The sequence below is a fragment of the Mobula hypostoma genome, chromosome 24 (genome assembly GCF_963921235.1).
Source record: "Mobula hypostoma chromosome 24, sMobHyp1.1, whole genome shotgun sequence".
Lineage (NCBI taxonomy): Eukaryota > Metazoa > Chordata > Chondrichthyes > Myliobatiformes > Myliobatidae > Mobula > Mobula hypostoma.
The window spans coordinates 47950685-47963544 of record NC_086120.1 but is presented as its reverse complement, the minus strand read 5'-3'; the positions used below and the strand labels follow the sequence as shown (position 1 = coordinate 47963544).

The window sequence follows — 12860 nt, the reverse complement described above, 5'->3', positions numbered from 1 at the left end:
GTTGGGATCACAGAGACATGGCTCCAGGGTGACCAGGGATGGGAGCTCAACGTTCAGGGATATTCAATATTCAGGAGGGATAGACACGAAGGAAGGGGAGGTGGGGTGGCGTTGCTGGTTAAAAAAGAGATTAACGCAATAGAAAGGAAGGACATAAGCCGGGAAGATGTGGAATCGATATGGGTAGAGCTGCGTAACACTAAGGGGCAGAAGACGCTGGTGGGAGTTGTGTACAGGCCACCTAACAGTAGTAGTGAGGTCGGAGATGGTATTAAACAGGAAATTAGAAATGTGTGCAATAAAGGAACAGCAGTTATAATGGGTGACTTCAATCTACATGTAGACTGGGTGAACCAAATTGGTAAAGGTGCTGAGGAAGAGGATTTCTTGGAATGTATGCGGGATGGTTTTTTGAACCAACATGTCGAGGAACCGACTAGAGAGCAGGCTATTCTGGACTGGGTTTTGAGCAATGAGGAAGGGTTAATTAGCGATCTTGTCGTGAGAGGCCCCTTGGGTAAGAGTGACCATAATATGGTGGAATTCTTCATTAACATGGAGAGTGACGTAGTTAATTCAGAAACAAAGGTCCTGAACTTAAAGAGGGGTAACTTTGAAAGTATGAGACATGAATTAGCTAAGATAGACTGGCAAATGACACTTCAAGGATTGACGGTGGATATGCAATGGCAGGCATTTAAAGGTTGCATGGATGAACTACAACAATTGTTCATCCCAGTTTGGCAAAAGAATAAATCAAGGAAGGTAGTGCACCCGTGGCTGACAAGAGAAATTAGGGATAGTATCAATTCCAAAGAAGTAGCATACAAATTAGCCAGAGAAAGTGGCTCACCTGAGGACTGGGAGAAATTCAGAGTTCAGCAGAGGAGGACAAAGGGCTTAATTAGGAAGGGGAAAAAAGATTATGAGAGAAAACTGGCAGAGAACATAAAAACGGACTGTAAAAGCTTTTATAGATATGTAAAAAGGAAAAGACTGATAAAGACAAATGTAGGTCCCCTGCAAACAGAAACAGGTGAATTGATTATGGGGAGCAAGGACATGGCAGACCAATTGAATAATTACTTTGGTTCTGTCTTCACTAAGGAGGACATAAATAATCTTCCAGAAATAGTAAGGGACAGAGGGTCCAGTGAGATGGAGGAACTGAGCGAAATACATGTTAGTAGGGAAGTGGTGTTAGGTAAATTGAAGGGATTGAAGGCAGATAAATCCCCAGGGCCAGATGGTCTGCATCCCAGAGTGCTTAAGGAAGTGGCCCAAGAAATAGTGGATGCATTAGTGATAATTTTTCAAAACTCGTTAGATTCTGGACTAGTTCCTGAGGATTGGAGGGTGGCTAATGTAACCCCACTTTTTAAAAAAGGAGGGAGAGAGAAACCGGGGAATTATAGGCCGGTTAGCCTAACGTCGGTGGTGGGGAAACTGCTGGAGTCAGTTATCAAGGATGTGATAACAGCACATTTGGAAAGCGGTGAAATGATCGGACAAAGTCAGCATGGATTTGTGAAAGGAAAATCATGTCTGACGAATCTCATAGAATTTTTTGAGGATGTAACTAGTAGAGTGGATAGGGGAGAACCAGTGGATGTGGATTTTCAAAAGGCTTTTGACAAGGTCCCACATAGGAGATTAGTGTGCAAACTTAAAGCACACGGTATTGGGGGTAAGGTATTGGTGTGGGTGGAGAATTGGTTAGCAGACAGGAAGCAAAGAGTGGGAATAAACGGGACCTTTTCAGAATGGCAGGCGGTGACTAGTGGGGTACCGCAAGGCTCAGTGCTGGGACCCCAGTTGTTTACAATATATATTAATGACTTGGATGAGGGAATTAAATGCAGCATCTCCAAGTTTGCGGATGACACGAAGCTGGGTGGCAGTGTTAGCAGTGAGGAGGATGCTAAGAGGATGCAGGGTGACTTGGATAGGTTGGGTGAGTGGGCAAACTCATGGCAGATGCAATTTAATGTGGATAAATGTGAAGTTATCCACTTTGGTGGCAAAAATAGGAAAACAGATTATTATCTGAATGGTGGCCGATTAGGAAAAGGGGAGGTGCAACGAGACCTGGGTGTCATTATACACCAGTCATTGAAAGTGGGCATGCAGGTACAGCAGGCGGTGAAAAAGGCGAACGGTATGCTGGCATTTATAGCGAGAGGATTCGAGTACAGGAGCAGGGAGGTACTACTGCAGTTGTACAAGGCCTTGGTGAGACCACACCTGGAGTATTGTGTGCAGTTTTGGTCCCCTAATCTGAGGAAAGACATCTTTGCCATAGAGGGAGTACAAAGAAGGTTCACCAGATTGATTCCTGGGATGGCAGGTCTTTCATATGAAGAAAGACTGGATGAACTGGGCTTGTACTCGTTGGAATTTAGAAGATTGAGGGGGGATCTGATTGAAACGTATAAGATCCTAAAGGGATTGGACAGGCTAGATGCAGGAAGATTGTTCCCGATGTTGGGGAAGTCCAGAACGAGGGGTCACAGTTTGAGGATAGAGGGGAAGCCTTTTAGGACCGAGGTTAGGAAAAACTTCTTCACACAGAGAGTGGTGAATCTGTGGAATTCTCTGCCACAGCAAACTGTTGAGGCCAGTTCATTAGCTATGTTTAAAAGGAAGTTAGATATGGCCCTTGTGGCTACAGGGGTCAGGGGGTATGGAGGGAAGGCTGGGTTCTGAGTTGGATGATCAGCCATGATCATAATAAATGGCGGTGCAGGCTCGAAGGGCCGAATGGCCTACTCCTGCACCTATTTTCTATGTTTCTATGTTTCTATGCTTTCTTGCTGGTCGGAACAGGAACCTCAGCAATAGCTTGAACTTTGGCTTGGACAGGAGCTAGTTGGCCCTGACCTACTACATAGCCCAGATATGTAACTGTGGCATGACCAACCTGACGGGTTAAAGAACCAGCAGAAATGGAAAACACTTTGGAGTCCGGTATTGCTATTAACTAATAATATTAGTAACTACACAGTACAGTAATATAAATACAGATATATAAAACACGTTAGCAATGATTTTATATATAAGTAAGTGTGGAAATATATAAAAACCAAGCTTTTTCAAGTCTAGGGGTAAATGGATACAGTCTTACGGTGATGAGTAAAGTTCAGTTTGTGGTATTGAGTTGAGTAGTGATGGAGAGAGAGGGAGAGATTTGAGTCTTCAGGTGAGCCAATGCCGTCGATCTTCTCGTTGTCCTCCGAAATCCTTTGGAAGTCACTGACTGTGACCACAACAAAGGGGACCGTTCTGTGGTGGAATTATCAACCCAGGCGAGGGTTGGACACACGTATAACTCCCCACCGGTCACACCCTTTTCACATTGCGAGAGCCACTGATCGATCCGCCTGATCGATCCTCCAAAACCCACCTTTTCTGTGGGCACAACAAAACTCATTCAGTGTCCAAAACCATGTGTCTGTAGGTCTAACAGCTGATCTTCTATTTATCTCACCATGCTGAACACCAGCTGTCCATCAAGTAGCTCCTCCCTTCTCTCTGTGTAAGAACTTAGAAGCTGCCAGTGTCCTTGCAAAAGTGTAAACTATGAGCAGTCTTCATGCCACTCTTTCTCTCTCTTTTTAACAAGATGTGTGTGTTGAACAACTCTCTCTCTCTTTTCAAAAGCACAGTTCATAGGGGTAATTCAGGACCCTGTCACGTACTGCGTTAACTTGCTTATCAAGCTTAAAGGTGGAATCAAATATCACACCAAGGGATTTAACATGGGGTTTGACAAGGGTGGACAGGTTACCAAGACTGTTCATAATCACTTTGATTGAGTCAGGGGAACCAAATAGGACAACTTCAGACTTGCCTTCATTCAGCTGTGTCAAGTTTTGTGCCATCCAACACTTTGTCCTCAAGGCAGTTCATGAGGGTGACTGGATTTGACTGGTCATTTGGTTTTAGGGGGAGATAAAGCTGTGTGTCATCAGCATAACAGTGGAAAGGAATGTGTCAAGAAAACCACCTCTCCCTCAATGTCGCAAAAACAAAGGAGCTGGTTGTGGATTACAGGAGGAATGGAGATGGGCTAACCCCTATTGACAGCAATGGGTTTGGGGCTGAGAGGGTAAACAGCTTCAAGCTCCTCAGCATCCACATCACCGAGGACCTCACCGGCGCCTCTTTCACCTCAGAAGGTTGAAGTTTAGTATGGGCCCCCAAATCCTAAGAATTTTCTATAGGAGCACCATTGAGAGCATCCTGACTGGCTGCATCACTGCCTGGTATGGGAACTGTACCTCCCTTAATCGCAGGACCCTGCAGAGAGTGGTGTGGACAGCCCAGCACATCTGTAGGTGTGTAAAAAGGGCCCATAGGATCATCTGGGGACCCGAATCACCCCAACCACAATCTATACCAGCTACTATCGGGGAAGCAATACCACAGCATAAAAGCCAGGACCGTCAGGCTCCAGGACAGCTTCTTCCACCAGCCCATCAGACGGATGAACTCATGATGATTTGAGTGTACTCTATATTACATTGACTGTTCTATTTATTATAAATTACTATGCACATGGCACATTTAGACGGAGACGTAACGTAAAGATTTTTACTCATGTATGTGAAGGATATAAGAAATAAAGTCAATTCAATTCAAGTTCACTTGCCCTCCGCAGCCAGCTGTGGTAATGAGTTCCACAACTTTACCACCTTGTGGCTCAGGCAGTTCCTCCTCACCTCTTTTCTAAGGGGACATCTCTCTATTCTGAGGCTGTGCCGTCTGGTCCTAAACTCCCTCACGATAGGAAGCATGCTCTCCATATCCACTCTAAATAGGTCTTTCAGTGAATCCCACAGATACAGCACTTTCTGGCTGAAGAAATTCCTCCTCATGTCTGTTCTGAAGGGATGTCCTTGTATTCTGAGGCTGTGCCTTCTGCATAGTTAATGATAAAATACTTGCGTAATGAATGTGAAAACATAATTTGAACACTGCTTAATGTCTGATTTATAAAAACAGTACACCTTGAGCTCCGAAACAGACTATTGGAGTATAAATAGATGAACTCTGGGGGTGGGGGGAAGAGGATTGTTTTTCTGAAGATGAAATATCTTTTGTGTTGATTTACAGGAATCCATATCTGTGCTAAATCTCTTTACGAGGATACGATGAAAATAGAGGAAATAATGTCAAATAGGGAAACTGGCAACAATCCCATAACTATACGAGGAATTGTTTCATCATGCCAGTGCTGACTATTTTCACGTGGATGGATCTTAAAGGACTTTTTGAAGAAACTTGCTGCTCATTCCAAACAGCTCGAACTTTTTAAAAAAAACTGTTTGCAATTATGTCTGTTTACAAAGAACTGTTTGAAAAGACTGCCAAAGTTTTGAATTAAGTGTAGCTAAAGTGCTATATTCTAATTTTCTTTGTACAGTTATGTAAAGAGCCAGCTACTTTTCATTGTCAGATAAAATGTGATATTGATACATTTTATTTAGTGTTAACTGTAAATATTTTCGATGTAGGAAAGGTACATTAAATATAATGTGTAAAAATGCAGTGAAAATGCATCCCAAGGCTTGATTGTGGCTTCCAGTGTGCCTACACACACAGCATTACCAAAATTTTCAAATTATTAAGCAGGAAGATTACTAATAAGTGTTTTGTTATTACAAATTGACTACTATAGATTAACATCATGTTGGACTGCACAATAGTATTAGTATTTTAGTAATAATTTGGTGGAAATTCTGATTATAAGTATCCATTGAAGTATAAGCCCTACAATTTGTGGGTAGATTAAATTCTTGCTGCTTGTAATGTTGAAAATGATCTTGTCTCAAAAGTGTACAAATACGGATGGGAAAGCACTTGAATTTTGTTAGTTAAAACCTTAGTGGTGTCCATTAGCAAGGCTGTTAATGTTTGTACACTCACTCCTGTAATTTAAAACCATCTGTGATATTTTATTCTGTAAACTGCTGTCATTGTCTGTAATTGTAAATGAACCTTCTGGCTCAATGGATTTGAGTAAAGTTGTTTGAACTTAAAATTGTTAGCCATTATGACTGCAAATTGTAATATGGTCAGGGAGACATGACAGGTTTTGAAGTTTAGCAGTATATACGTCTTTGACACATTTCAGAACAGGACTTGCAGAAAGTTAGTAGAAATAGGAAAATTGCAAACATGTCTTGGAATGATGAGGATTGTTTTGCTGATTATTTTTATTCCATCATTCAGTGAGTTTTTTTAAACAGTGTTTGTGGATTTTGTGTATTTGAGGGTTAGATATTTGGATGGGTCCTGTTTTTTTTTAAAAATTGGGAAATGAAAACTGTCGACCACACTAGCCCTCTAATCAGCTGCCCACCAGTCTACTTTCCAGCACAGTCCCCGCATCTTTTGATTCTCTCTGTCTGCAATATACTCAATATGCTTGTGTACTGAGTGTAAAAAAAGGCTACTCTAATGATCGGTGTTCAACACCATTAGTGTTAAGTAAAGAGAACACAAAATAAAAGGCTTTCCATGAAATCCCTTATCCTGTGACCATTTGCCATAGTTGTAAACAATCCGGTAAAAGAACTTGGGCTCCATCTATCAAGCTTCTTAGTCCCGGGGCACTCATGATCTACTCTCCTCTCCCAGAAGAAGATCCCTTCCTCTCCAGCCCTTTACCTTTTCCAGCCATCACCTCTCAGTTGCTTTCTTCATTTCCCTCTCCTCCACCTATCATCTACCTATTATTCTGGCATCTATCCCCTTCCTTTCTAGTCCTGATGAAGGGTCTCAGCCCAAAACATGAACAGTTTATTACTCTCCATTTATGCAGCCTGACCTGCTGAGTTCCTCCAGAATTTTGTTTTTGTTGTTCTGGGTTTCCAGCATCTACAGAGTCTCTTATGTTTAAGCTTCTGTTTTGTCATAATGCAGTTATCTCTGATTCTTTTGAACTCTGGCAAGTATAGGCCCATTTTTTTGTTCAGCATCACCTTGTGAATCAATCCTCAGCTCCAAATGCTTCCAGCGAGCCCTTTGTCTCCTCTCAAAGGCAAATGCAGCCTTTCTTAGCTACAGAGGCTGAAATTGCTCACATTATTTCTTGTTACTTGATTGAGAGGTGTACAAGACTGCCACATAGTTGCAGTAAAGGCCAACATACTTAGTATTTTCCTCTCTGATTCCTTGTTCTATCTGCATGTCAACTTTAGTTCATGCACAAGGAAACTCCAAGGCCTCCCCACACCAACAGTTTCCCACATTAATGCTTTTCCAAGTCTTCCAAAGTATTAACTTCAAATTTCCAAAAATTGCACTCATTGGCAACTGTTAACTACAGGAGTGGAAGCCGCTGTGGTTTTCTGCTGTAACACATCACTTGAAGGTTTGATGTGTTGTGCATTCAAAGTACATTTATTATTGAAGTAAATGTACTATATAGAACTCAAATAAAAACTGTCAAACTGATGTACTCTTCTGCAAATCACTGGTGTAATGCATAGTTATTTCCTGTCAGCTTGAACCTGTGATCATTCTCCATAAGACATCGGAGCAGAATTAGGCTATTTAATCATGGCTGATACATTTCCCTCAACCCCATTCTCCTGCCGTTTCCCTGTAACTTTCATGCTCTGACTTATCTAGAATCTATCGTCACTGCCTTAAATACACTCAGGCCTCCACAGCCTCCTGTGGCAATGAAATCCACAGATCCAGCACCCTCTGACTAAAGAAATTCCTTTTCATCTGTGTTCTGAATGGACGTCACTCTATTCTGTGGTTGTGCCCTCTGATCCAAGATGGCCCACTATAGGAGATATCTTCTACACATCCACTCAAGGCCTATCACCATTCCATAAGTTTCAATGATATTCCCCCTCCCCCTTTTTTCCCAAATTCCACCAAGGACAGACCCAGAGCTATCAAATGCTCCTCATATGGTAAGCCTTTCATTCCTGGTGTAACTTTCATGAACCTCCTTTGAACCCCTCTGCTGTCAGCATATCCCTTGGATAAGGGGCCCAAAACTGCTTATGGTACTCCAACTGAGGCCTCGCCAGTCCCTTATAAAGCAACAGCATTACACCCTTGTTTTTATATTCTAGTCCTCTTGAAATTAATGCTAACATTGTATTTGCCTTTCTTACCAGTGGCTCAACTCCTGCATGAGGACTCCCAAATACCATTGCACCTCGGATTTTGAATTTTATGCCTGTTTAGAAAATAGTGTAGGCTTTTATTCCTTCTACCAACATGCATGACCATCCACTTCCTGACACTGTATTCCATCTGCCACTACTTTCCCCATTTTCCTAATCGAAGTCCTTCTGAAGCCTCCCTGCTCCCCCAACACTAGCTGCCTCTTCACCTATCTTTGTACTGGCCACAAAGCCATCAATTCCATCATCCAAATCATTGACATACAACATAAAAAGCGCTCCCAACATCTTCCCAACCACTGAGGTCCGACTAACTGGCTTATAATTTCCTTTTTTTCTTGCCTCGCTCCCTTCTTTGAAGAGCGGAGTGACATTTGCAATTTTCCGTTCCTCCAGAGCCATGCCAGAAAATATTGATTTTTGAAAGATCATTATTAATGCCTCCACAATCTCTTTTGCTACCTCTTTCAGAACCCTCGGATGTAGTTCATGTGATCGAGGTGACTTGTCGACCTTCAGACCTTTCAGCTTCCCAAGCACCTTCTCCCCAGTAATGTTACCTGCTCTCACTTCTGCCCCCGACACTTTTGAACTTTTAATATAGCACTAGTCATGACTGGTGCCAAATACTTACTCAGTTTGACCACTATTTCCTCGTCTCCCATTACGACATCTCCAGCATCATTTTCCACTGGTCTGAAATCTACTCTCATTTCTTTTACTCTTTATATAAATCTGAAAAATCTTCTGGTATCCTCTGATACCACTGGCTAGATTTCACCTTTTCACTCCTTGTAGCTTTTTCAGTTGCCTTCTGTTGGTTTTTTAGAGCTTCCCAATCCTCCAACTTTCTCCACTAATTTTTGTTCTATTGTGTGTCCTCTTTGGCTTTTATCTTGGCTTTGATTTCCCTTGTCCACCACAGTTTTGTCATGCTACCTTCAGAATACTTCTTTGGGATGCAGCTATCATACACCTTCCGTATTGGTCCCAGAAACTCCAGCCACTGCTGCTCTGCTGGCATCTTGTTCCAATCAACTTTTGTCAGTTCCTCTGCTTTTGTAATTCCCTATACTCCATTGTAATACACATTTGACTTTAACTTGCCCCTCTCAAATTGCAGGGAGAATTCTATCATATGATGATCACTATCTCCAAAGGGTTCCTTTACCTTAAGCTCCCTAATCCAGTTCATTACACAACACCCAATCCAGAATAAATTATCCCCTAATGGGCTGAACCAACCACAAGCTACTCTAAAGTGTCATCTCAGGCATTCGACAAATTCTCGCTTGCCCCAACCTGATTTTCCCAATCTACCTGCATATTGAAATCCCCCACTACTATTGTAACATGGCCTTTCTGACAAGTGTTTTCTATCTCCTGTTGAAATTTGTAGCCCGCATCCTACCTGCTGCTCAGAAGCCTGTATATAGCACCCTTTGGGGTCTTTTTACCTTCGTCATTCCTTAACCCACAACAATTCTACATCTTCCAGTCCTATGTCACCTCTCTCTAAAGATTTGATTTCATTTTGTTTTACCAATAAAGCTACACCACCCCTCTGCCTACCTGTCTGTGCTTTTGATACAATGTGCATCCTTGGAGTTTAAGCTCTCAACTATAATCTTCCTTTAGCCACGACTACTCAGTGATGCCCATAATATCATACCTGACAACTTCTCCTCTGACCTTACTCATTAACAAGGCATTTTTGCCCACGGAACTGGCATTCACTGGATTTTTTTTGTTTTTCACTCCATTCTCTGTAAACTCTAGAGACTCTTGTGCTTGTAAATTCCAGGAGATCAGCATTTGAAGAGATACTCAAACCACCCCATCTGGCATCAACAATTATTCTATGCACAAAGTCACTTAGATCACATTTCTTTCCCCCTTGTGATGTTTGGTCAGAACAACAACTGAACCTCTTAACCATGTCTGCATGATTTTATGCATTGAGCCCCTGGCACATGATTGGCTGGTTAGATATTTGCATTAATGAGCAGGTGGGTCTGAGTGGCCACTGAGCATTTTCCATCTCTGACTTTCATTCACTTATCTCACTGCAGCAATGGCAGTTCAAGGAAAGAGTCAAATACTCGCACGGATGATCGGCAAGATCCCAGAGCAACCAGACTGTACTCCCCGCTAACAGGGAAGGTAGATTGAGAGCAAATGGGAATGGGTGGGAGGGAGAAAGAAAGAATTGAACACCTTGAGTTAATTTATTAATTTAATAGATGCTGCATGACCTGCTGAGTTCCTTCACCATGCTGTTTGTGATACCAAAGATATGTTTCCTGTGGTCATTTCTACGCAAGTTTATTGTCATTCAACTGTACAAATGCATATAGTGAAACAAAACAACATTCCTCAGGACTGTGTTGCACAACACAGTACAAATAACAAATACATTACCAATATTTAAATATATTCCAGAAGGTTTACATTTAGCAAAAGGTGAATTTATGATACAAGTTAACAAGTAAACAGTATAACACTAATGTGTGATGAGACCTGGCTGGTGTCAGGGAGTTCAGTAGACTCCCGACATGGGGGAAGAAGCTGTTTCCCATCCTAACAGTCCTTGTCCTAATGCTACGGAACCTCCTGCTTGATAGGAGAGATCATTGATAACGATAATACAAGTTGACAGTGACCATAATTATATAAGATTTGTTGAAATGTTGTTGAATTGGGGAAAATGCTTTGCGTTTAGTTTAAACAGTATTGGTTGGAGCAGGAAACAAAGTCTAACCTTGGGATCCTAGAAGTAGATGCCACACAGTATTCATTTTCTCTACTGTTTGAACATGACAAATGTACCTATCTAGTGATCTTCAACTTTGCAGCTAAAAAGCTTTTAGTTTTCAATTTTGTTTTGATTTCATAAATTGAAGTTCTTATTGAAATGCAACTTTAACACAAGAGATTCTGCAGATGCTGGAAATCCAGAACAACACACACAGTACTGGAGGAACTCAGCAGGTCAGGCAGTATCTAAGGAGGGGGATAAACAGTCAACATTTCGGGCCAAGACCCCTCATCAAACTGGAGAGGATGGTGGAGGGGAAGGAGTGATAGGTGAGGGGGAGGGATGAAGTGAGAGATGACAGCTGGAAAAGGTAAAGGGCTGAAGATGAAGGAATCTGATAAGAGAGGAGAGGCCACCATGTGAGAAAGGGAAGGTAGAAAGGCACCAGGGAGAGATGATAAGCAGGTGAAAAGAGAAAGAGGTCACTGGGGAGCTAGAACTGAGAGTGAGAAATGCTACTTGAAATGTGATTACATAACATTGTTGGTGATGTTCAGCTCTTACAGTATTAGTTTTCACTGTATGATTTGCCTTTCAACTGGAATACTGGGTTTCCAAAGATGTGTAAGATTGCTGTAGATGTTTTGTCTATAACGGACACTTTTCAGGTGCTATTTATAAAAGATATGATAATATTATCCTTACTAATTAACTAGAATTCCATTATCTGCCTGGTTAATAGTTAGCGGTTAATACCTTGGAGATTATCCACAAATTTATGACTTTAAATGCAAATACCATGTACTCACTTTTGAGGTCTTAGATATGAATACACAAGGGAGCAGCATATTATTATGATAATATGCCTTGTAATAAAAAATTACAGCTGTTGAAAAGAAACCATATGAAGAATTAACACAAGGAAGATATTGCACTGTTTTTATTTTAAAGAATTAGAAACATAGAAAACCTACAGCACTATACAGGCCCTTTGGCCCACAAAGTTGTGCTGAACATGTCCCTACCTTATTGTTCTGAATCGAGACTAAATGTTTGTAGAGTAAAGGCGCTGAATTCACTAAATCCATGTCTTTTTCTCTTAACTCTTTTTGAAACTTGTATTATTGTAATAAGTGAATGGGGTACAATGCAGCAACGGTGTCCTTATTTTTGAAGAATCAATGCAATTTAACACTTACCAAATTCACCATTATGTGAGGGGGGCTACTTCTTCACTCAGGGTGGTGACTAGCTGCCAGCAAAAGTGCTGTGTAAAGGTTCGATTCAACATCTAAGAGAGGTTTGGATAGGTACATGAATGGGAGAGATGGAGGACGATGGTCAATGGATCGATGAAGAATCTTTGTTCAGCACGGACTAGTTTCTGAGAATATAGCCATAATCTATATATGACACATAACAGAGTCATAGAGCACTACAACACAGAGTCCCTTTGACCCATCCAGTCCATTCTAGCAGGGTCTTCGGCCCAATTCCATCTGGTCCCTAGGACTCCATACCTTTCTCAACCACATACCTATCCAAACTGCTTACAATCTTACAAACTGATTTGTATTTAGATACTGCATTTGAAGACAAGAGGCTGTTGATCAGCAAAAATGCAGTCAACTGGATAAGTCGTAATGTAAAATGAGATGACATAGGGTCGGAAGGTGTTTAATCATTGTGAATAGAGCTAAGGAACCACAAGGGTAAAAAGTCTTGTAGGCTTTACCTATTGGGTGTTGAGGCTCTATAAGCACTCGTGAAACCACACTTGGAGTATTGTGTGCAGTTTTGGGCTCCTTATTTTAGAAAAGATACACTGACGTTGGAGATGGTTCAGAGAAGATTCACGAGAAGGATTCCAGGAATGAAAGGGTTACCGTATGAGGAACATCTGGCAACTCTTGGGCTGTATTCCCTGGAGTTCAGGGGAATGAGGGGGG

At 41.7% G+C, this 12860-nt stretch overlaps 1 protein-coding gene across 1 annotated transcript in view; it reads left to right on the top strand.

Annotated features, from left to right (window-relative positions):
• The window catches only part of fzr1a (fizzy/cell division cycle 20 related 1a), a 55289-nt gene extending 47697 nt beyond the window's left edge, over nt 1-7592 (top strand). The window contains exon 14 of the mRNA XM_063031994.1: nt 5116-7592. Coding sequence (XP_062888064.1) covers nt 5116-5157 — 42 coding nt within the window. The 3' untranslated portion in view covers nt 5158-7592. The remainder of the gene's footprint in view (nt 1-5115) is intronic.
• Nucleotides 7593-12860: the final 5268 nt, after the last annotated feature.